Raw genomic sequence first — 24,754 nt, forward strand, 5'->3', positions numbered from 1 at the left:
TCAGCTCTCATTTTAAGTTGAAAAGCAGGGTTTACTCTACTGGTAACTACTCTCCTGTTTAATACTGAATAATTTGGAATACTACGTACTTCAAGAGAAGAAGGAGCCTATCTTCATGTGTTTTAAAAGGCTAGAATATTGGATCAAATTTTAATGCCTTTTTAAATTAAATATGGATTTCTTCAAAGGATCTAGTGATTTTTATATAATATCACTTAAAGAGAGCAAGAATTTCCTAATTGGTTAGCATATACACAAACCAAATGTCTGCATCTTTGAAAGGAACAGAACAAACTTCAAAACGTATAGAACTTTATGAAATAGAACAAAGTTGATGATATGCAGACAATTCAATTATTCTATTTTAATTCCATCATGGCCTTTATCCTGACCATGTGATTATCTTTTAAATGCCTTATATGTTTGTGCTACTATTTTCTCCCAGCTATGCCCCTACCAAATATATGTCACTCTTTTTTTCCCTAACATTATCAGCCTCTTCTGAGGAATGTGATTGCCAAATTCATTTTAATTTTTACCCATGGAGCCAGAGGTAGGCACATGAATATTGTTTCTAGCACAAAGATTTATATAATAGAAAGGAATAGAACTCAATAGACCTGTAGGCTCACTGCACTGTCTTCTGTCTTTCCATGGTGTATGATGCTCAGGGAAACTTCAGACACCTCTTAGAATGTCACCTTCTCATAGGATCTTCCCAATTAAAAGCAGTCACCTACTTACTCTCTTGTTTTCACAGTACACATCACTATCTGATATTTGATTGCTTAATTATAGGTTTATTTACTTATGATCTATTTCTTTCCCAGGAATTTAAACTTGATAAGAACAGGCTTTTGTTTTGCATGTTCCCTACTTTAATATCTGATACATAGCAAGTCTCAAGAAATATTTGCTAAATTAATGAATGATCTAGTGTTATGCTGTCTAATATGGTAGCCACGAGCCACATGAGGCTATTGAGGGCTTGAAATGTGGCTAGTCCAAACTAAGATGCACTGTTATAAAATACACACCAGATATCAAAAGCTTAATATGAAAAATGTAATATATCTAATTAACAACTTTACATTGATTATATCCAAAATATCATTTTGGATATATTGGGCAAAGTAAAATGTATTATTAAAATTAATTTCCTCTGTTTCTTTCCATATTTTTTAATGTGGCTATTAAAAAGTTTAAAATTATATATGTGAGTTTGCATTGTATTTCTTTTTTTTTATTATTATACTTTAAGTTCTAGGGTACATGTGCATAACGTGCAGGTTTGTTACATATGTATACTTATGCCATGTTGGTGTGCTGCACCCATCAACTCGTCAGCACCCATCAATTCATCATTTATATCATGTATAACTCCCCAATGCAGTCGCTCCCTCCTCCCTCCTCCCCATGATAGGCCCCAGTGTGTGATGTTCCCCTTCCCGAGTCCAAGTGATTTCATTGTTCACTTCCCACCTATGAGTGAGAACATGCGGTGTTTGGTTTTCTCTTCTTGTGATAGTTTGCTAAGAATGATGGTTTCCAGCTGCATCCATGTCCCTACAAAGGACGCAAACTCATCCTTTTTTATGGCTGCATAGTATTCCATGGTGTATATGTGCCACATTTTCTTAATCCAGTCTGTCACAGATGGACATTTGGGTTGATTCCAAGTCTTTGCTATTGTGAATAGTGCCGCAATAAACATACGTGTGCATGTGTCTTTGTAGTAGAATAATTTATAATCCTTTGGGTATATACCCAGTAGTGGGATGGCTGGGTCATATGGTACATCTAGTTCTAGATCCTTGAGGAATTGCCATACTGTTTTCCATAATGGTTGAACTAGTTTACAATCCCACCAACAGAGTAAAAGTGTTCCTATTTCTCCACATCCTCTCCAACACCTGTTGTTTCCTGACTTCTTAATGATTGCCATTCTAACTGGTGTGAGATGGTATCTCATTGTGCTTTTGATTTGCATTTCTCTGATGGCCAGTGATGATGAGCATTTTTTCATGTGTCTGTTGGCTGTATGAATGTCTTCTTTTGAGAAATGTCTTTTCATATCCTTTGCCCACTTTTTGATGGGGTTGTTTGTTTTTTTCTTGTATATTTGTTTGAGTTCTTTGTAGATTCTGGATATTAGCCCTTTGTCAGATGAGTAGGTTGCAAAAATTTTCTCCCATTCTATAGGTTGCCTGTTCACTCTGATGGTAGTTCCTTTGCTGTGCAAAAGCTCTTTAGTTTAATTAGATCCCATTTGTCAATTTTGGCTTTTGCTGCCGTTGCTTTTGGTGTTTAAACATGAAGTCCTTGCCCATGCCTATGTCCTGAATGGTACTACCTAGATTTTCTTCTAGGGTTTTTATGGTATTAGGTCTAACATTTAAGTCTCTAATCCATCTTGAATTAATCTTCGTATAAGGGGTAAGGAAAGGATCCAGTTTCAGCTTTCTACTTATGGCTAGCCAATTTTCCCAGCACCATTTATTAAATAGGGAATCCTTTCCCCATTTCTTGTTTCTCTCAGGTTTGTCAAAGATCAGATGGCTGTAGATGTGCGGTATTATTTCTGAGGACTCTGTTCTGTTCCATTGGTCTATATCTCTGTTTTGGTACCAGTACCATGCTGTTTTGGTTACTGTAGCCTTGTAGTATAGTTTGAAGTCAGGTAGCGTGACGCCTCCAGCTTTGTCCTTTTGACTTAGGATTGTCTTGGCAATGCGGGCTCTTTTTTGGTTCCATATGAACTTTAAAGCCGTTTTTTCCAATTCTGTGAAGAAAGTCATTGGTAGCTTGATGGGGATGGCATTGAATCTATAAATAACCTTGGGCAGTATGGCCATTTTCACGATATTGATTCTTCCTATCCATGAGCATGGTATGTTCTTCCATTTGTTTGTGTCCTCTTTGATTTCACTGAGCAGTGGTTTCTAGTTCTCCTTGAAGTGGTCCTTTACATCCCTTGTAAGTTGGATTCCTAGGTATTTTATTCTCTTTGAAGCAATTGTGAATGGAAGTTCATTCCTGATTTGGCTCTCTGTTTGTCTGTTACTGGTGTATAAGAATGCTTGTGATTTTGGCACATTGATTTTGTGTCCTGAGACTTTGCTGAAGTTGCTTATCAGCTTAAGGAGATTTTGGGCTGAGATGATGGGGTTTTCTAAATATACAATCATGTCATCTGCAAACAGGGACAATTTGACTTCTTTTCCTAACTGGATACCCTTTATTTCTTTCTCTTGCCTGATTGCCCTAGCCAGAACTTCCAACTCTATGTTGAATAGGAGTGGTGAGAGAGGGCATCCCTGTCTTCTGCCAGTTTTCAAAGAGAATTTTTCCAGTGTTTGCCCATTCAGTATGATATTGCCTGTGGGTTTGTCATGAATAGCTCTTATTATTTTGAGGTACGTTCCATCAATACTGAATTTATTGAGCGTTTTTAGCATGAAGGGCTGTTGAATTTTGTCAAAAGCCTTCTATGCATCTATTGAGATAATCATGTGGTTCTTGTCTTTGGTTCTGTTTATATGTTGGATTACGTTTATTGATTTGCGAATGTTGAACCAGCCTTGCATCCCAGGGATGAAGCCCACTTGATCATGGTGGATAAGCTTTTTGATGTGCTGCTGAATCCGGTTTGCCAGTATTTTATTGAGGATTTTTGCATTGATGTTCATCAGGGATATTGGTCTAAAATTCTCTTTTTTTGTTGTGTCTCTGCCAGGCTTTGGTATCAGGATGATGTTGGCCTCATAAAATGAGTTAGGGAGGATTCCCTCTTTTTCTATTGATTGGAATGGTTTCAGAAGGAATGGTACCAGCTCCTCCTTGTACCTCTGGTAGAATTCAGCTGTGAATCCATCTGGTCCTGGACTTTTTTTGGTTGGTAGGCTATTAATTATTGCCTCAATTTCAGAGCCTGCTATTGGTCTATTCAGGGATTCAACTTCTTCCTGGTTTAGTCTTGGAAGAGTGTAAGTGTCCAGGAAATTATCCATTTCTTCTAGATTCTCTAGTTTATTTGCATAGAGGTGTTTATAGTATTCTCTGATGGTAGTTTGTATTTCTTTGGGGTTGGTGGTGATATCCCCTTTATCATTTTTTATTGCGTCTATTTGATTCTTCTCTCTTTTCTTCTTTATTAGTCTTGCTAACGGTCTGTCAATTTTGTTGATTTTTTCAAAAAACCAACTCCTGGATTCATTGATTTTTTGGAGGGTTTTTTGTGTCTCTATCTCCTTCAGTTCTGCTCTGATCTTAGTTATTTCTTGCCTTCTGCTAGCTTTTGAATGTGTTTGCTCTTGCTTCTCCAGTTCTTTTAATTGTGATGTTAGAGTGTCAATTTTAGATCTTTCCAGCTTTCTCTTGTGGGCATTTAGTGCTATAAATTTCCCTCTACATACTGCTTTAAAAGTGTCCCAGAGATTCTGGTATGTTGTATCTTTGTTCTCATTGGTTTCAAAGAACATATTAATTTCTGCCTTCATTTCGTTATGTACCCAGTAGTCATGGAAGAGCAGGTTGTTCAGTTTCTATGTAGTTGAGCAGTTTTGATTGAGTTTCTTAGTCCTGAGTTCTAGTTTGATTGCACTGTGGTCTGAAAGACAGTTTGTTATAATTTCTGTTCTTTTACATTTGCTAAGGAGTGCTTTACTTCCAATTATGTGGTCAATTTTGGAATAAGTGCGATGTGGTGCTGAGAAGAATGTACATTCTGTTGATTTGGGGTGGAGAGTTCTATAGATGTCTATTAGGTCCGCTTGGTGCAGAGATGAGTTCAATTCCTGGATATCCTTGTTAACTTTCTGTCTCGTTGATCTGTCTAATGTTGACAGTGGAGTGTTGAAGTCTCCCATTATTATTGTATGGGAGTCTAAGTCTCTTTGTAAGTCTCTAAGGACTTGCTTCATGAATCTGGGTGCTCCTGTATTGGGTGCATATATATTTAGGATAGTTAGCTCTTCCTGTTGAATTGATCCCTTTACCATTATGTAATGGCCTTCTTTGTCTCTTTTGATCTTTGATGGTTTAAAGTCTATTTTATCAGAGACTAGGATTGCAACCCCTGACTTTTTTTGTTCTCCATTTGCTTGGTAGATCTTCCTCCATCCCTTTTTTTTGAGCCTATGTATGTCTCTGCATGTGAGATGGGTCTCCTGAATACAGCAGACTGATGGGTCTTGACTCTTTATCCAGTTTGCCAGTCTGTGTGTTTTAATTGGAGCATTTAGTCCATTTACATTGAAGGTTAATATTGTTATGTGTGAACTTGATCCTGCCATTATGATATTAACTGGTTATTTTGCTCACTAGTTGATGCAGTTTCTTCCTAGCCTCGATGGTCTTTACATTTTGGCATGTTTTTGCAATGGCTGGTACCGGTTGTTCCTTTCCATGTTTAGGGCTTCCTTCAGGGTCTCTTGTAGGGCAGGCCTGGTGGTGACAAAATCTCTAAGCATTTGCTTATCTGTAAAGGATTTTATTTCTCCTTCACTGATGAAACTTAGTTTGGCTGGATATGAAATTCTGGGTTTAAAATCCTTTTCTTTAAGAATGTTGAATATTGGCCCCCACTCTCTTCTGGCTTGTAGAGTTTCTGCCGAGAGATCTGCTGTTAGTCTGATGGGCTTCCCTTTGTGGGTAACCCGACCTTTCTCTCTGGCTGCCCTTAAGATTTTTTCCTTCATTTCAACTTTGGTGAATCTGGCAATTATTTGTCTTGGAGTTGCTCTTCTCGAGGAGTATCTTTGTGGTGTTCTCTGTATTTCCTGAATTTGAATGTTGGCCTGCCCTACTAGGTTGGGGAATTTCTCCTGGATGATATCCTGAAGAGTGTTTTCCAACTTGGTTCCGTTTTCCCCCTGACTTTCAGGCACCCCAATCAGACGTAGATTTGGTCTTTTTACATAATCCCATACTTCTTGCAGGCTTTGTTTATTTCTTTTTCCTCTTTTTTCTTTTGGTTTCTCTTCTCGCTTCATTTCATTCATTTGATCCTCAATCACTGATACTCTTTCTTCCAGTTGATCGAGTCGGTTACTGAAGCTTGTGCATTTGTCACGTATTTCTCGTGTCATGGTTTTCATCTCTATCATTTCGTTTATGACCTTCTCTGCATAATTATTCTAGCTATCAATTCTTCCACTCTTTTTTCAAGATTTTTAGTTTCTTTGTGCTGGGTACGTAATTCCTCCTTTAGCTCTGAGAAGTTTGATGGACTGAAGCCTTCTTCTCTCATCTCGTCAAAGTCATTCTCTGACCAGCTTTGATCCATTGCTGGCGATGAGCTGCGCTCCTTTGCAGGGGGAGATGCGCTCTTATTTTTTGAGTTTCCAGCTTTTCTGCCCTGCTTCTTCCCCATCTTTGTGGTTTTATCTGCCTCTGGTCTTTGATGATGGTGACATACTGATGGGGTTTTGGTATAAGTGTTCTTCCTGTTTGATAGTTTTCCTTCTAATAGTCAGGACCCTCAGCTGTAGGTCTGTTGGAGATTCCTTGAGGTCCACTCCAGACCCTGTTTGCCTGGGTATCAGCAACAGAGGTTGCAGAAGGTAGAATATTGCTGAACAGCGAGTGTACCTGTCTGATTCTTACTTTGGAAGCTTCCTCTCAGGGGTGTACTCCACCCTGTGAGGTGTGGGGTGTCAGACTGCCCCTAGTGGGGGATGTTTCACAGTTTGGCTACTCAGGGGTCAGGGACCCACTTGAGCAGACAGTCTGTCCGTTCTCAGATCTCAACCTCCATGTTGGGAGATCCACTGCTCTCTTCAAAGCTGTCAGACAGAGTCGTTCGCGTCTGCTCAGGCCTCTGCTTTTTCCCCTGTTGTTTTTTTAGCTGAGCCCTGTCCCCAGAGGTGGAGTCTATAGAGACAGGGAGGTTTCCTTGAGCTGCTGTGAGCTCCACCCAGTTGGAGCTTCCCAGCAGCTTTGTTTACCTACTTAAGCCTCAGCAATGGCGGACGCCCCTCCCCCAGCCTTGCTGCTGCCTTGCAGTTAGATCACAGACTGCTGTGCTAGCAATGAGGGAGGCTCCATGGCTGTGGGACCCTCCCAGCCAGGTGTTGGTATAATCTCCTGGTGTGCCCGTTTGCTTAAAGCGCAGTATTGGGGTGGGAATTACCCGATTTTCCAGGTGTTGTGTGTCTCAGTTCCCCTGGCTAGGAAAAGGGATTCCCTTTCCCCTTGTGCTTCCCAGGTGAGGCAATGCCTCGCCCTGCTTCAGCTCTCACTGGTCGGGCTGCAGCAGCTGACCAGCACCGATTGTCCGGCACTCCCTAGTGAGATGACCCCAGTACCTCAGTTGAAAATGCAGAAATCACCAGTCTTCTGTGTCGCTTGCGCTGGGAGTTGGAGACTGGAGCTGTTCCTATTCAGCCATCTTGCTTCGCCCCTTAACTAAGAATTTTTAACACATTTGTTTTATTTAGACACATTTCTTTTGCCTCTGAAATCATATCTGATTTAATTAAATCACCATTGGTAAATGGCTTTCCTTGGTTGGCTTACAAATAAGCCTCTCAGAAATTTAGTTTGGTTGTAGCCTTATTTTGGCTTTTTATTTTTGTGAAGAAATTTGCTATGATAAAACATTTCATTTTATGTTTTCTAATTTTTCAAACTCTTGATTTTTAAAATTGGGAATATTGTGATGGCTGGTTAGTCTAGTGATTATTAGAATAGGTATAGTGTTACAAAATAAACACAGTATTTTGCCCTTTAATTTGATAAAATACTCCGCACTGTGCTGTATCTTAAAAATGAGATATTTTACTATCCTTTTCTTGTTCTGACATGAGGAGTATTCACTGGTGATAAAATTAAATAAAATATCACAGTATGGTGATATGCATAGCACTAAAAATGCTATCAAGTTGTAACTATGCCACCAAAATTTACAGTAAGCTGAACAGCAGTAGAAGCAATAAGAACACCATATTTGGTTTTTGCTTTAACTCTTTACTCTGCTACTGTTGAGTAAAAGCCTTAGACAATATGTAAATGAATGAATGTGACTATATCCCAGTAAAACTCTACGGACACTGAAGTTTGAGTTTCATATAATTTTCAGATGTCACAAAATGTTATATTTTGATTTTTTTTCAACAATTAAAAAATGTAAAAGCCATTCTTAGCTTAGCATATCCTGGCCTGTGGGCCACAGTTGATTGACCCCTTCTATTTATAGTAAGCCTCCTGAGAGAAAAATGATTCTATCATCAAATTCACCTCAAAGTATAATAGATCTTGCCTTAAGTTATGTGAGAGAAAAAAATGTGTACATAAATGTTTGTCAGTATGGACTAGTTCTAAGACTGATTACCAGAAAATATTAAGGTACTCTACTCAGCATCCAGATCTTGTTTTCTAATATCCGTGCTTTCTAATATCCATTAAAAGGGACGAGGCTCCTTGGAGAAATGGTTAAGTCTGGAGCTAGGGCAGGGAATACACAAGATGATCCTGGAGCATGTAGTAAGGCTGGAAAGTAAGGAAATAAGTGCAAATAATAAAACAAAATAATATAGTGAGGGCATATTGAAGGGACTTAAGAGCCAACTAAAAGACCTCCCAATAGCCCAAACTGGATAAATAATGTAGTATTGGATGTAAATCAAGGCATATAAGTTTCTATGAGTCCATATTGATAAAAATAAGTGATTGACTCAATAAATAAAATGAGAAGAAGAGACATCTTCATAGAGAAGAATTATAATTAAATTATGTAGGTAGTCCCCTCTCATAGAAGTAGAACATAACTCCTCACTCCATTTGTATGGGCTGGAATAAGGACTCCCTTCAAAGGAAAGGGGAGGAAAAAGAGTAACTTTACAGTAGAGAAGTATGGCAAACACTACCTTAGCCAGGTTATCAAAGGTACATGCTATCAACATAACTTAGCACAGTTCTCAGTGATTAGTCATGTTGATAGCATGTACGTTTGGTAGCATATGATGAAAATGGCACTTTACCTGTATGGTCTCCCTCTCAAAACCCATAATCCCAGCTTAACCATGAGGAAAACACTCTATCAAGTATTCTATTCTAAAACTTTATTAAGATTATATTGATACTCAAATTCATACACATGCCATTTGATTTCTTTTAAATTATTGCAATGATAGCATGATCCTAGAATGACCATATTCAGAATTTGCAGCAGAGACTGAGTGACTTGAGTTGTTTTTCCAGCAGTACAGCCCTTATGTAGTGTGAGAGGCCAGACATGTGGTTGCTGAATTGTAGGAGATACACATGTAGACAATTGGATGAGTAAAGTTGAGTTAATGGAGTCTTGGCAGTCCCCACTACCCCCCAGAAAAGAAAAAAATAGCAAGAAGCAAATATTGAAGACTCCACAGCTATTATGAATAGCTGGTTCTGAAAGCACTTAGACCTTTAGTATTTCTTGGGGAGAGGGCATACAATTGTACCACATGTGACATTTCTGCACCCTTGGTCTGATTTGAAACTTGCTGTGTCTACTTTGAGTGGGGTTTTATTTTGTTTTGCTTTGTTGGTTAAACATAACTATCTTAGTTATTCTAATATGATCTCTTGAACCTAAATGACTCCCTGAAATGGAATCTGTGACTTTCTGTTTTTACTGAAATCTGAAACCCAAATGGGAAATGATAAAGATGGTTTTGACAATACAGGACACTCATTATCAGGAGATAAACCACAGACTTCCTAATTGTCTTTAATTTACTTAAAATGCATTGTTTAAACATCTATAGCATTTAAGATTTTTATGAAGATGCTGAAACTTAGACGACTTGTTTTTGTTCTGAAATCCTTTGTAGTTCCACCTAGTATTAAAGGAGGAAATGTCACCTCAGACATATCAGTATTGATCAACAGCATTATTAAACTGGAATGTGAAACACGGGGACTTCCAATGCCTGCCATTACTTGGTATAAAGACGGGCAGCCAATCATGTCCAGCTCACAAGCACTTTATATTGATAAAGGACAATATCTTCATATTCCTCAAGCACAGGTCTCTGATTCAGCAACATATACGTGTCATGTAGTGAATGTTGCTGGAACTGCTGAAAAATCATTCCATGTGGATGTCTATGGTAAGGAACAACATATGCTTTAATTATATACCTTTCTACTTGTGCTTTCTAATATGCAAATATCCAATTTATTCACTAATAATCCTCGGTGGGTTTGTCTTTTTCAATATGCATGGATAGGAATTGGAAGAATTTGTTCCATGATTTGAAAACATGTTTTTAAAACCTAAAGTTAGCAAGAGGGTGTCCATTCATTCAACTAACCCTTGCCATGGCACTTGGAGCATCTAGACAATTTGGTTATTACTGAAAAGGCAAAGTAGTTGTTGGGACTAAGATCATTCTCTACTATTTGTCTTTTATAAGCCAGACAGTCCAGAGTTTCCAGAATAATTAGGACAGTTACAGATTAGCTGAACCAAGAAATTCTTTCCTCAATAACTTAGAGGGAGACAGGCATATAGGTAGATTTTAATGGTCAAACTTTATGAGAAAAAACAAAAACTCTTCTTTATTTCATTAGAATGTATTTTGTGACCACACAAATAATTGCCTGAAATGTTGCTATGTTTCTCCCTAGTTCCTCCAATGATTGAGGGTGACTTGGCCATGCCTTTGAATAAGCAAGTAGTTATTGCTCATTCTCTGACACTGGAATGCAAAGCTGCTGGAAACCCTTCTCCCATTCTCACCTGGTTGAAAGATGGTGTACCTGTGAAAGCTAATGACAATATCCACATAGAAGCTGGTGGGAAGAAACTCGAAATCATGAGTGCCCAAGAAATTGATCAGGGACAGTACATATGCGTGGCTACCAGTGTGGCAGGAGAAAAGGAAATCAAATATGAAGTTGATGTCTTGGGTAAATAAGGATGCCACTGCCTGGGTTCTCAGATTCATAGCAAAACCTGATTAGTTTGTTAAATACTTTTTTTGTTCGTGCAATAATAAAACAGTTAAAAGAAGGTATAGTCCTCTGTGCAACTGTGGATTGCACATTACCAAGGGGTGGATTTGTCACCAGAGTCTCAGGATCTAGAATCTTACATAAATCTTCCACTAGTTTTGACAGGTATACTTGATATTTGCAAGTGCATAGATACATTTTTACATCTATGACAATGTCTAATCACAGTGAGCAACAATATGGTCTTTTGCCATAAGCACTGTGTCAGATAAAAGGAAATCTAGTCTCTGGGCCGTGGAAAATCATCTTACAACCTTGAAACCCAGTATCTTTATCTATAAATTCAAGGCTTTTGAATAGATGCCCAATTTTGGGGGTTTCTTTCTCTTGTGCTTATGAAAATAAACAATATAAAATATGAATCCACTTTATATTCACCTGGCATCAGTGGTACCATAGTACTAGATGGAGGAATAGTTATGATATGTAAAAAGTATGTTTATTGATCCTGACAAGTGTTTATTGTAAAATGTTTTTAAAATGCATTTCAAGTCCCCTTCATGTATCAAACTACTATCATACTTATCAACCTTCTGAACTGCTATGTATTATTGCTTCATGTGATGGTGTGTTTTTTGTTGTATACATTTCTTTGTGTGTTACATTCCTGTTATTTTCTAGTGCCACCAGCTATAGAAGGAGGAGATGAAACATCTTACTTCATTGTGATGGTTAATAACTTACTGGAGCTAGATTGTCATGTGACAGGCTCTCCCCCACCAACTATCATGTAAGGGTTTTGGTATGTCTTCTAAATACCGCTTTTTGTTTTGAGTGTTTTAGAGGTATCCTGAAAGCTGTTCTGTACCATTAAAAAGGATTGTATGAAATTGTATTCTTTATATTCCTCTTTTAAGACATGCTCTATATACAAGGCAATATCTACTTGATAGTCAAAAGGCACCTAAATTTGCTCAGTTAGAGGAATGACATTGTATGGACTTAGAAATTACATATTTTGAGGAATTCCATTGCATGGTCTAGAAATTACGTATTTAGTTTGCAGAGACAGTCTATTAAGCAGTATTGTCAGACTTTCCTGAGGTATTGAAATGTTTGACAGACTACTAAATAAAAAGAAGTATACCAGACATATTAGGTAAATAGAGAAAGTTAACATGAGTATGTGTTTACCAATTCTTTTTTTCTTATTCTTTAATTTTCAAAGCATGTATTAAATACTTAGCTTTTGTTTCCAAGTCACAATGGGATATGCAGAAGAAGAGTTAGTCAGTGAAGGAAATGAAATATGTTCACACATGATTATAAAACTAACTGGAATGTACAAAAATGTAAAAATATAATGCTATATGATTTCAAAGTTTTGTTTATAGTTGTTTTAAGATTGTGTATGTTTTGCTGGTTATTAAACATTGAAGAGGATAATATTTAGGAGCACTTGTCTCTTTTCTAATTAATTTGTTTTTCTGATTTAAAATTTTTTTGTACATAGTGGGTGTATATATTTATGGGTTACATGAGATATTTTGGTTCAGGTATGCATACGTAATAATCATGTCATGGTAAATGGGATATCCGTCACCTCAAGCATTTATGCGTTGTATTGCAAACAATCCAATACTTCTCCCTTTGCGGTAGCCTAAAATTAGTAGAAGAATAAAGAACTCAACACATAATTATTGGGTTCCAACAATATGCCAGCCTCTATGTTAGGCCAGGTTTCCTTTTTGCTTCTCTTTTTCATTCACAATTTATTTTACAGAGTAAGCAACTAGGAAATTAGACAAATATACAATAGAAACTTTATATATCTTCTAGGATACGATTGACTTAAAATATTTATCCAGACTTCCTTTTGCCTTTTTCTATAGGTGGCTGAAGGATGGTCAGTTAATTGATGAAAGGGATGGATTCAAGATTTTATTAAATGGACGCAAACTGGTTATTACTCAGGCTCAAGTGTCAGACACAGGCCTTTATCGGTGCATGGCAACAAATACTGCTGGAGACCACAAGAAGGAATTTGAAGTGACTGTTCATGGTATGCTGAATAAGAGACAGGAGCTTTGCATTTTAAATTAATTTATGCATTGTTTTATTATCTAACTCAGAATTATAGCTCAATAATGTGAATAAATCCTGAGTCGTGGAAAGTAGTGTAAAGGATATGAATTTCAGTTGTATAATGACAGATTTTTTTAGTTACTTTATTGACCCAGAGACTCAACCAAGATGTATCATGTAAACACATGTAGACAGTAGCCAAAATAATTCTGGGAAATAAATGAATAAATAAATGTAGACAGAATTTAAATGTTAGGAAGTGTGTTCTACATAGAATGCCAAGGTCTGAGGAATTAGACCAAATAAGATAGAAGAGGCATGAAACAACTTCCAAGTAAAGAGGTTGTGTAAGCATTTAAGGTTTTAGCCAAAGCAAGAGGGATGGTGAATACAGTAGTTTTCAGAAATGGTGGCTGAAGATGTAATTGAAGGATCTGAGGGACATAAGTTCATTCACAAAACTGGCACATTAGGAGTATAACCATTACTCTAATGACAGAAGCAACCCTCTGCCAGGGTATTGTGTGTCTCACTTGCTGGCAGAACTTGGGAAGGGAGTACTGGAACAAGAAACTGGACAGCCACTTGGAAACCACAAGGAGTGTCTATGAATGTCAACTTTATTCTCCCTCTGTCTCTGCAGACTGCTGTTTTCTTGATTTTTAGTCCCATATCCCATGATGGAATATAGATAACCCTGTTTTTCAGTCTCAGTTCCAATTCCTGAGGGAGGAAATCTGGCAGGTCCAATTTAAATAAAGTTACCATTCCACATTCAATCATCCTTGCAGGGGGCAGAGTCATGCAGTATAAATATGGCTAGAAATCCACCTTGATTTAATGAAGTTGTTCTAGAGAAAGGGAGGGTCATTATAGATTAGTAAAACCCATCAAAAGACATAAGCCAAATATACATGTGGATCACAGTAGCCATAACTACATTTTACTTATTCTTTGGAGATTTAAAAATCCATAGTTAAGAAGTAACTAATCTATAAACTTACTAAAATAATAGAAATTAAATGCATGGGATGAAAGTATTTCATTGTTTGTTAAAATAGGGATTTGCTTTCTTTTTTTCCTGAATTTTAAGGTTTCAAGTTCTTGCATACAGATTTTTAAGTTCGACCCCACTGATTATGGTTTCATTCCCTCTCCCACTTCCTTAAATATAGTTCCTCCAACAATCAAGTCCTCAGGCCTTTCTGAGAGAGTTGTAGTAAAATACAAGCCTGTCACCTTGCAGTGCATAGCCAATGGGATTCCAAATCCTTCCATTACATGGTTAAAAGATGACCAACCTGTGAACACTGCCCAAGGAAACCTTAAAGTAAGTGTAAGTATTACTCAGACTAAACTGGGAAAGCTACATAGATCTTCCTGGAAATATCAAATTATTCTTTCTTAACTGTAGATTTTCCTGTTGGACAGATTTTGCAGAAAATTTATTAAAAATAATATCCACTTTTCTTAGAGTTTTTAAAAATTTAACTTAATATTTTGATTTGAAGAATGGAATTAAAGACTAACTTTAACAATGATACTGATTTTAAGATAGTGGTCCTTATTTATACTATTTTGATTTATGCCTAATTTAGCTGTTAAAAAACCGGTGTTTCACAGATGAACGATGTTCATCAATAATAAGCCAAAAATGTTCACCACTGAGTTAAATTAAGATAAAGTCATACTTATGTAAATGTAGGTAAAATAAGTTGTGAAAAATATTTTTAGGAGTTAGTTTATAAGCTTCAAGAGGTCAAAGACTCAATTTTTTAAAAAGTGAATAAGTTCACATTTTTATCCTTCATAGTGAGTATAGTCCCTGGCATATAACTGTATCTCAGTACATTTATCTCAGTTGTTAAATTAGTAGATTGATGATAGATAGATGATAGATTTCAAATCTGGATAATCTAAAGGATGCATTTGAAATCAGAATTAATAGATTTTGCTAATAGGGTCAAGTTAATTGACTAATGTGGGCTTGAATTTTACTCGTGAGTTTTCCCTAATGAGAGATATGTTATGTTCCTTTTTTAGTAGAAGTGAATATCTGTTAATTTTTAATTCCTATTCCTATTCCAAATCCAATGGAAATAATCTCACATCTTTGTGCAAGTGAAAGATTCAGTTTTTAGCCTTCAGCCATAGTGAAGGTAACAATTGTTTACCTGGGAGACAGGTATTTATTGTATTATCATACAAAAGTAGGATTGCAAACCTTAATGAATGATTTTAAGAGAAAACCTAGAGGTGTAAGAACATATAATGAGAAAAGCAACGCCTTCTAGAATGAGGAATTTTTTTTTTTTTTTTTTTTTTTTTTTTTTTTGAGACGGAGTCTCGCTCTGTCGCCCGGGCTGGAGTGCAGTGGCCGGATCTCAGCTCACTGCAAGCTCCACCTCTCGGGTTTACGCCATTCTCCTGCCTCAGCCTCCCGAGTAGCTGGGACTACAGGCGCCCGCCACCTCGCCCGGCTAGTTTTTTGTATTTTTTAGTAGAGATGGGGGTTTCACCATGTTAGCCAGGATGGTCTCGATCTCCTGACCTTGTGATCCGCCCGTCTCGGCCTCCCAAAGTGCTGGGATTACAGGCTTGAGCCACCGCGCCCGGCGAATGAGGAAAATTTATGGGAAAAGCCCTGAGTAGAGTTCAGAAGACTTTATAGAAGTTAAATGGGTGAATTAATGAAAGAGAACTGAGTAGAGTGGTTCAAGAATATGTGCATGGGTAAACAAAGCAAAGGTGAGCATGGCACCTCTTGAGGACCAGAAAGCCAGCCAGTGGACTGAGGAAGAGACCAAGGGAGAGGTGGTATTAAAGACTGGAGACTAGGTAGGAGGCACTTGAGTACAGTTAATGATTTTATTTTTACTTTAAGGCAATGAGAGACCTTTGAAGAGTTTTAAGAGAGGAGTGACATGATCAGGTTTGCATTTTAATATAGTTATCCAGACCCATTCCAAAGAATAAATTGGAGGAGCCAATGATAGATATGTAGAAACCAATTAGAACCTAGTTACATTTGTCTAGGAGAGAGAAAAGATAGAAATTGAGATTCATATGCTGGTCGTGCAGATGAGGATACTTGGATAGATTGGTGAGGTATTTATTAGTTAAATCACTGGGGGTTGATGAAAGACTCTGTGAAAAGTGAAGGAGAGGGATGTGTCAAGGAAGACTCCTAGAGTTCCAACGTATACAACTGTATGGCTAGTGTTGCCATACAGTGAGTTTAAGAGACTGGAGGGGGACAAGTGTTGCCATACAGTGAGTTTAAGAGACTGGAGGGGGACAAGTTTGAGGTGAGAAAACTGATTTGAGTTTTAGATTTTAGGGGGTTAAGGTGACTGTGAGATCAACTAGTGGAGATGTCAGTAGATCATTGAATATATGGTCTTGGAGCTTGAAGGAGAGTTCTGGCTGGACATATTGGCATATCAACGATATTTGAAACCATGGGCATGGATGAGTTAATCCAAGGAGAGAGAGTAAAGAGTAAGAAGAAAAAGGAGAGAGGACTGACCTAATTCAGCCTTAAAAAATTATGGCATTTAAAGACCATGTAATGTAATAGTCCCGACATGAATATAAATGTATGAATGTTTGCTTAACATGTTTATAACAGTATGAATGGAGAATAGGTTAAGTGGGAGTTTACATGGGAGAGTTTGGAGAGATCATTTGGGGTCAGAATGTGGTGAGCCTGGAGGGCTGTGCTGAGTTCAAATTTCATTCTGGGAAAGATGGAGAGCCATGAATGAACTTTGATGGGAAACTGGTTAAAGGATCAAATTTGAATTTTAAACAAATTATTCTGGCAGCAATATGCAAGATAGATTAACAGTTGGGGAGGTTGGAGACACTGGAACATCAGTTAAGAAGCTATTATAATCCCACAGTGGCTGTGGAAATGGAAAACAGGGGATCTGAGAAACATATAGTGGCATAATTAATAGAATTCAAAGTAGGCTCCAAAACCTAGATGACTGGAAAAATAGTGGGTGCCATTAAACAAGACTGGGAACATGCAATCGGAAGTAGACTTCAGAAATACAAGGAAAAATATATGAGCTTAATTTTGTGCAAGTGAATTTGATGTTAAATTTGATGTACTAACCTGTTCAGCAGATTGCTGGAAGGACACATGTAGAGCTCAGGAGAGAAAGTGAGGCTATCCTGTAAATTTAGGATGCATTAGAGTTTTTCACTGATGCCATGAGTTTAGATAAAAACTATCAGATAGCTATGATCCTTGGGTGTGGAACAGGAAGAGGAAGCAGATTCTGAAAAGTAATCTCCTAAGAAAGTCAGAGAATTAGAACTGAGGGAATGCTTATTTTTAACACCCAGAAAATAGAGAGTTTCAAGGAGTTGGTAGTCAACCACTCCAAATGTTATAGATGGTGGAGGAGAGTATGAGCTTACTACCTAGGCTGGTGGATATTGTGACTGGAAGTTACTAGTAACCTCTGAATAGTATGTTTCAAAGAATAACCTCTGAATCACCAGTTTCAAAATGGCAGAGACCAGTTGCAGTGGGTTTAAGAGGGAAATTGGGAAAAATAGGAAGAAATTTATCTGCATTTCCATTATCCATATTTTATAATTTTATTGTTTTTCTGGCTCTCATGACCATTTAATAAAAAGTCATTGTTTTAAAACTATTTATGAATTGTTATATAAATGTGGCCAGTTTTTTTTTTTTCAAATAGCTTAACTTTTCATCACATACTTCATAGTTCAGTGCTAAAGTCTTTTATTCACTATGACTATACCAGTAAGCTGGCCTTAGGTTATTTTATTTTGTGTTTTCCAATGAATAAGAAAAGGCTTTTCAATCAAACTAATCTATTGTCTTGTGCATGATGATATGAACTTGCTCTAGTCTATCAAGAGTTTATTAAGATATTGGCATGAAAATATTGTTAGGTATTATAAATTTAAATGAAATTTTCTGTCTCAGTGAATGTTTTCAAATCCAAGTATAAAGTACAAAAATCCTCTGTGCTTTCTGCTCCCAATTAGATACAGTCTTCTGGTCGAGTTCTACAAATTGCCAAAACCCTGTTGGAAGATGCTGGCAGATACACATGTGTGGCTACCAATGCAGCTGGAGAAACACAACAGCACATTCAACTTCATGTTCATGGTAATGTAATTTCTACATCTTAACAAAAGAATATTTGTATCACTTTTTAAAAACATAGTGGGCTCATTTTTATTGAATTACAGTATGAAAGAAACAGGTATTTATTTTATTAGCCTGTATTTAAAAAAAACCTAGTTTTTTTTTTTTTACATTATTGTAATTATCATTGCACATGTTAGGATCTTCAGTTTTCAGGTTGTCAAATAGGACATACTGGAGCTCATAATTAAATACACCATCCTGTATTTTAAGTTATCTGTATTCTGTTAACTTATAGCTTTCTACAGATAACTTTTGTTGAAAAGACAGAAGTTGGCAGCATTGTTTCTTAATCTTATCTGTGATTTTCTTGCCTGCCTATAAGAAGGATTTCGTGAGTAGAAGCCATCTTTGGCTCAGGATCTTCTCCAATGTGCTGTAATAAAAAGTCTGGGTGGCCATGGAGTACCTCAATAAAATCATAGCTTCACAGTAAACTTGAAAGACTACATAACCTTGAATATACCGCTTCAGATCTCTAGAGGCTCATCAGAAAAGGCCAATAATTAGAGGCTTGAACTTTCCTAATTTAGCCAGAATATTTGCAGAAAACTGTTCAAGATTTTAATGTACACGTTATTCATTTTCTCTAATTCACACGATTTATTGTTCAGCCTTTTATTAATTTATTCATTCATATATTCACTTCACATTTACCAAGCAATTAAACATAGAATAATGTCCTAACACCTAGCTTAATTCCAGGATATAGTAGGCAGTCAAAAATATTTAACAAATAAAAGAGTAAATCGTAGGTGAGTGAAAAAGTTTTCATTGGATATTGAATTCATCTAATGTGCTTCTTTGCATATTTTCTTCCATTTGAATCAACCAGTTAAAAATATTCAATTCATCAGTTTCCTAAATGTTTCCAATAAATCAATTTATTCTTTTCCCAGTCCCTGAAATATGAATGCCTAACTTAGGGATGTCTGCATACATACCGTAGCATACATAAACCATGTGGGTCTTTATTCTTTCACTGAATTGTTAGTTGGGAGACCAATATCTGAATGTAACCATTTTACAATTGGCTGACCTTGCTAGTGGGGTTAGGGGACAGGCTGACCTTGCTCTACTGTAAGTTGCCTTGCATTTGCTTCGTTCCCCATAAGGCCATTATCTCTTCCTAGGGCTCTTTTACAGCTGTCTCCAGCATCTACTCAGACTTACACTTCCATCTAAGAATATGCTTGTGGGGGGTTCTCTCTTCTTTCTTATTTCCCTACCCTGAGGCTCCTTCTCTTCTCCTTCTACAAGCTGTTTACCTTCCCTCTCCCATCAAGTTCAGTTCCTGTCTGGTCTCTGTTACTGGCTAAGAGAAAACAGTTAAGTGGGATACAATGGCATGATGCGATCATCTTACGCACTTAGGAGTCAGGCCAACTTTGGTTTAAATGCTATGCTAAACATGATGTATGTTACCTTGAGTAAACTACTTAATTTCTATGAATATCTGACTTCCATAGTGATTTTGGGGTTTAGAGATGATAGGTGTGAAACATCTCCCACCTCATAGACACTAAATAAATGGTAGCAGCTAGCTTTGCTGACTTCTACTTCTTGAGGTGTTTTAAAAAAGAAGGATGTTTTGTTCTCTAGACTGTTTTAAAATACTTCCATGAATGCTCTATAACAGCAGCCCCCAACCTTTTTGGCACCAGGAACCAGTTTCTTGGAAGACAATTTTTCCACAGACTAGGGAGAGGGCTGGTTTCAGGATTATCCAAGTGCATTACACTTATTGGGCACTTTATTTCTATTATTATTACATTGTAATATATAATGATATAATTAGACAACTCACCATAATGTAGAATCAGTGAGAGCCCTGAGCTTGTTTTCCTGCAACTAGACGGTCCCATGTGGGGTGACGGGAGACAGTAACAGATCATCAGGCATTAGATTCTCATAACGAATAGCAACCCAGATCCCTTGCATGCACGGTTGACAATAGGGTTTGTACTCCTATGAGAATCTAATGCTGCTGCTGATCTGACAAGAGGCAGTGCTCAGGTGGTAATGCTTGCTCTCCTGCCACTCACCTCCTGCTGTGTAGCCCAGTACCTAACAGGCCATCAACTGGTATCAGTCTGTGGCCCAGGGCTGGGGACCCCTGCTGTATAATAAAGAATAGAGTGTATGTCTCCAGTCCTGGAAGAATCTGCCTAGAACAGATGCCCTAAAATTTCAGTATTCTTAAAAGACATGCAAGTTACGTATTAAAAATACAGCTTCCTAGGCCTAGTCCCGGATCTCCTGAAACAGCACCTCTAATATAGGTGGTCTGTGAGCCAGTATTTGGAAAAACATTGGCCTAGACACTAAAGACAGGCCTAAAGACTTGCCAGTATAGTCAAGACTGACTGAAAACCAGAGTCTGTGAGAGAAATCAAGTATCCCATCAAATAAAAAGCAACAACAGAAGAGAAAAAGCATAATTGATACCTAAGAAGGCACAAGTCTGTAGACTTGAATATTATAACAAAATGTTGGTTGACAGAGATGCAATTAGGGTACACATCTACATGGAAAATCATCAAAGAGAAGGGGGCAGACGGGTAAACATATGAGTTAATGCAAAAAGAAAGAGAAGCAGAACGTTAGTCATTTTAAGAGCTTATTCACAATAGCAAAGACTTGGAATCAACCCAAATGTCCATCAGTGACAGACTGGATTAAGAAAATGTGGCACATATACACCATGGAATACTATGCAGCCATAAAAACGGATGAGTTTGTGTCCTTTGTAGGGACATGGATGCAGCTGGAAACCATCATTCTCAGCAAACTATCGCAAGAACAGAAAACCAAACACCGCATGTTCTCACTCATAGGTGGGAACTGAACAATGAGATCACTTGGACTCAGGAAGGAGAACATCACACACTGGGGCCTATCATGGGGAAGGGGGAGGGGGGAGGGATTGCATTGGGAGTTATATCTGATGTAAATGATGAGTTGATGGGTGCTGACGAGTTGATGGGTGCAGCACACCAACATGGCACAAGTATACATATGTAACAAACCTGCACGTTATGCACATGTACCCTAGAACTTAAAGTATAATAATAATAATAATAATAAAATTGCTTAATCAGAGGGAGAATATAGAACTATCTTCCTGATACAAATCACAGGATAGAGGTAAGGTATGGTAGTAGCTTAAAACATTTCAACTAATATGATCATGGCTTGTGTACATAACAGTTCATCTCCCTGAAGGGAGAATAAATGCTGAAGTGCACTTCTAATCTGATACTAATTGTGATCAGCCTGGAAAAAGCAGCTGACTGAGTGCATGTGATGGGAATCTAGAAATCTAGACAGAAAATTAGCATTTTGACATTCGTGACAATAACATCACATTGGACACATAAGGCTGCAAACCTGACTCTGTCCTCTTCAATACTTGTATTAATGACTTTACTGATAATTGGAAATGTTAAAAAATGTAGGAATTTCTAAGAGACTGGTTGATGATAGACTTCAAAAAGACCTCAGTGGTTAAAATGACAAGTTAATATAATGTGGAAAACTATGCAAGAATGGGATGTGAAAAGCACGGCTTAAAGGACACCATGCATTGAAGTACTTGAGTATTTGAATTTGGATTTGGTTTGTTCCAATTACTGTAGATATGAGAATTTAGTTTCATGAAAAAGTTAATTAAACTTAGCAGTCAATAGCAGAAGTTACAGTAGGAGGAAGAGGTGAAGAACTAGCCACATTAATACGCTTGCTCTTTGAATGCTCCCAAAGTATTGCATACAATTCTTAGTCTATGTATTAAAAAAGGCATTGCAAAACCTATAGGGAAGCAATCCTCATTTAATTAGGTTCAGTTATTAATTTATCAGCCATCCCTATAGTTACTTTTTAAGTCAGGATTTTTTGTTTTTATTTTTGTTTTTAGAGACAAAGTCTCACTCTGTCACCCAAGTTGGAGGGCGGTGGCATGATCATGGCTCATTACAGCTTGAATCTCCCTGGGCTCAGGTGATCTTCCCACCTCAGACTCCCTAGTAGGGAGGACTACAAGCAAGTGCCACCATGCCTGGCTAACTTTTGTACTTTTTGTAGAGATGGGATTTCACCATGTTGCCCAGGCTGGTCTTGAACTCCTGGGCTCAACACGTCTGCTGACCTCAGCCTTCCAAAGTGTTAGGATTACAGGTGTGAGCCACCATGCCCAGCCCAGGGTTTTTTTTTTTTAATCCCAATCTTTATTAATGGATAACAGATTCAGCAAATGTTCATTTACTACAGTTGTCATCCAGAAATGTCTAATCCTAAAATATTCAGTGTTTCAATTGTTTAATGTTTTCCTTTCTTATAAAAATATCTTAGATACTACCATTCTTCTTAATCATAGCAAAAGTTGTTTCTAAAAGCTATAGTAAGGGTGCCTGGTCTCCTGGACTAGGAGACCATGTCATGATCAAGAGAAGAGGAACATTCTCATGGGGTTTTCCGGGATGGGGTGTTCTGTCATTTTTAAAGGGCAGGAGCCCTCAGTAGGTGGTCTTGTTGATCATCAAAGTTTAATAATTCTGGAAGTTTTTATTCCCTAGACCAAACTATGAAATTATATCTAAACCTCATTTATTTGCCAAGTGCGACAGATGTTTCCACAAACAAATGATTATTTGGAGTCTAATAGTCCAAGCATTCATTTTATCTGCACACAATTATTTCCCAGGGAAAAAATCAACCAAGGTGAAGCACCAGAAAAAGTAAAATATTGTTGCTTCAAATTTCCTTTTCTATATTGCCAATTAATAACTGCAGGATAAAAACACACATTCCTCATCTGTAAAATGGGAAGGATAGAGAGAGTGCACCACAGTTATGGAGGTTATGTGAGGATCAGATGAAAGATTAAAAATCTTAGCCTGGTGCCTGGCTCCTAGTCAGCAACTATAAATGACAGCATAAAGGCTGTCTGGCAAAACACATATTTTATTTCTGGCCCTTCTCACTGCACCATTTTGATAAATATCTGTAAAGTCCCTCCTGCCTTTACTCTTGGCCAGGAACTCTCTTGGGTCTGTATTAGTTGTCTGGTAAAAACATTAGTAGAGCACCCCTTATTTTTATTTTATTTTTTAAAAAGTATTTGCTTGGCTAACATCTGCTAACACCCACTCAGAAATGGTTCCTCTATCATTTCTGTGTTTTGTTTAATAGCTCAAATGTGACTTAAAGGAGACTTGGGAATGTTGTAGGGAATCTTTTTCTTTTTTCATTGATAACTTCTGTTCAGGACTCTATGATTTTCTTGGTATAGATTAATTTATTCCTCCCTATTTCATAATTTCACTAGATAGAGAATATTAACTCACCAAAATTACATTTAGATCACTTATGTATTACCTGAAATTTAACCAGGATTTGAAAGACTCTATTCATGACCTGCATGATTGAAGTAATAGGCAAAATCTAGCACACAATGTGTCAAGAAGAAGGTATTGTAGTTTTGCCATGATATGTACATGCGGCTTTTGGAAAAAGGAAAAAATACCCAGCAAATTGAATGGAATTCAACCTTCTTCTTGGAGAATGCAGACATCTTATTATTAAAATAAGATCATAAGATATTGTTACCTTATTGCTGCTCTATCTAGAACAGTTTTCCTAAATTTCAAAACTATGCATTTCAATGCCAGAAAGGAGCAATGGAATTTATATTTGTATTTACTTTTAACCTCAAAATGAGAAATAAATCAGGCTATACCCAAAGAGCTTCTCTGTACAAGGCCTTTAGTCATTAGCTTTCCTCTTTTAGTTACTGAATTATGTTTTGACATTTCTAAAGCATATGTTTTTTTTTTTTTGAGATGGAGTCTCATACTGTTGCCTGGGCTGGAGTACAATGGTGTGATTTTGGCTCACTACAACCTCCACCTCCCGGGTTCAAGCGATTCTCCTGCCTCAGCCTCCTGAGTAGCTGGGGTTACAGGCGCTCGCCACCACTCCTGGCTAATTTTTTGTCTTTTTAGTAGAGACGGAGTTTCACTATTTTGACCAGGCTGGTCTCGAACTCCTGACCTCATGATCCATCCACCTCGGCCTTCCAAAGTTCTGGGATTACAAGCGTGAGCCACTACGCCTGGCCTAACGCATATGTTTCATATGGAAACTACCTTGAGGGCATCTGAAACAATTAGCTAAGATAACATCTTTATGTTTGCCATATCTGGCTGTGAAGACTTACTAGAAGCCTTTTAGAAAAAAAATGCCTAGCAATAATTTTTATCTCTAATTACTTGGAGTAGAAAAGCAATTGGCTTATTTTTTTTCAACCGTCTGAGGCTACAAATTAAAATTATGTTGAAATTCAATGAGCATCAAATCAGACTATCTGATTTATTATGAGATTTTTGTAGGTCAGTTGTGGGTGCTTCTTGATCCCAATTGTTTCTTGAGTTGCACATAAAAAATTCTGAGCTTGTTATGCACAAAGAGATCACAGATATAATTCACACACTAGAAATTCATCCTTTTAGAGTATACAATTCAGTCAATTTCAGT

General features: G+C 37.4%; 1 protein-coding gene across 1 annotated transcript in view; it reads left to right on the plus strand.

Moving 5' to 3' along the window:
- The window catches only part of HMCN1 (hemicentin 1), a 470,019-nt gene that overhangs the window by 265,117 nt on the left and 180,148 nt on the right, over positions 1 to 24,754 (plus strand). Inside the window, 6 exon segments of the mRNA XM_030936855.1 lie at positions 9,816 to 10,094; positions 10,615 to 10,896; positions 11,623 to 11,731; positions 12,834 to 13,003; positions 14,202 to 14,356; positions 18,058 to 18,181. Of these exon segments, the coding sequence (XP_030792715.1) occupies positions 9,816 to 10,094; positions 10,615 to 10,896; positions 11,623 to 11,731; positions 12,834 to 13,003; positions 14,202 to 14,356; positions 18,058 to 18,181 (1,119 nt within the window).

The sequence above is a fragment of the Rhinopithecus roxellana genome, chromosome 8 (genome assembly GCF_007565055.1).
Source record: "Rhinopithecus roxellana isolate Shanxi Qingling chromosome 8, ASM756505v1, whole genome shotgun sequence".
NCBI classification, from domain to species: domain Eukaryota; kingdom Metazoa; phylum Chordata; class Mammalia; order Primates; family Cercopithecidae; genus Rhinopithecus; species Rhinopithecus roxellana.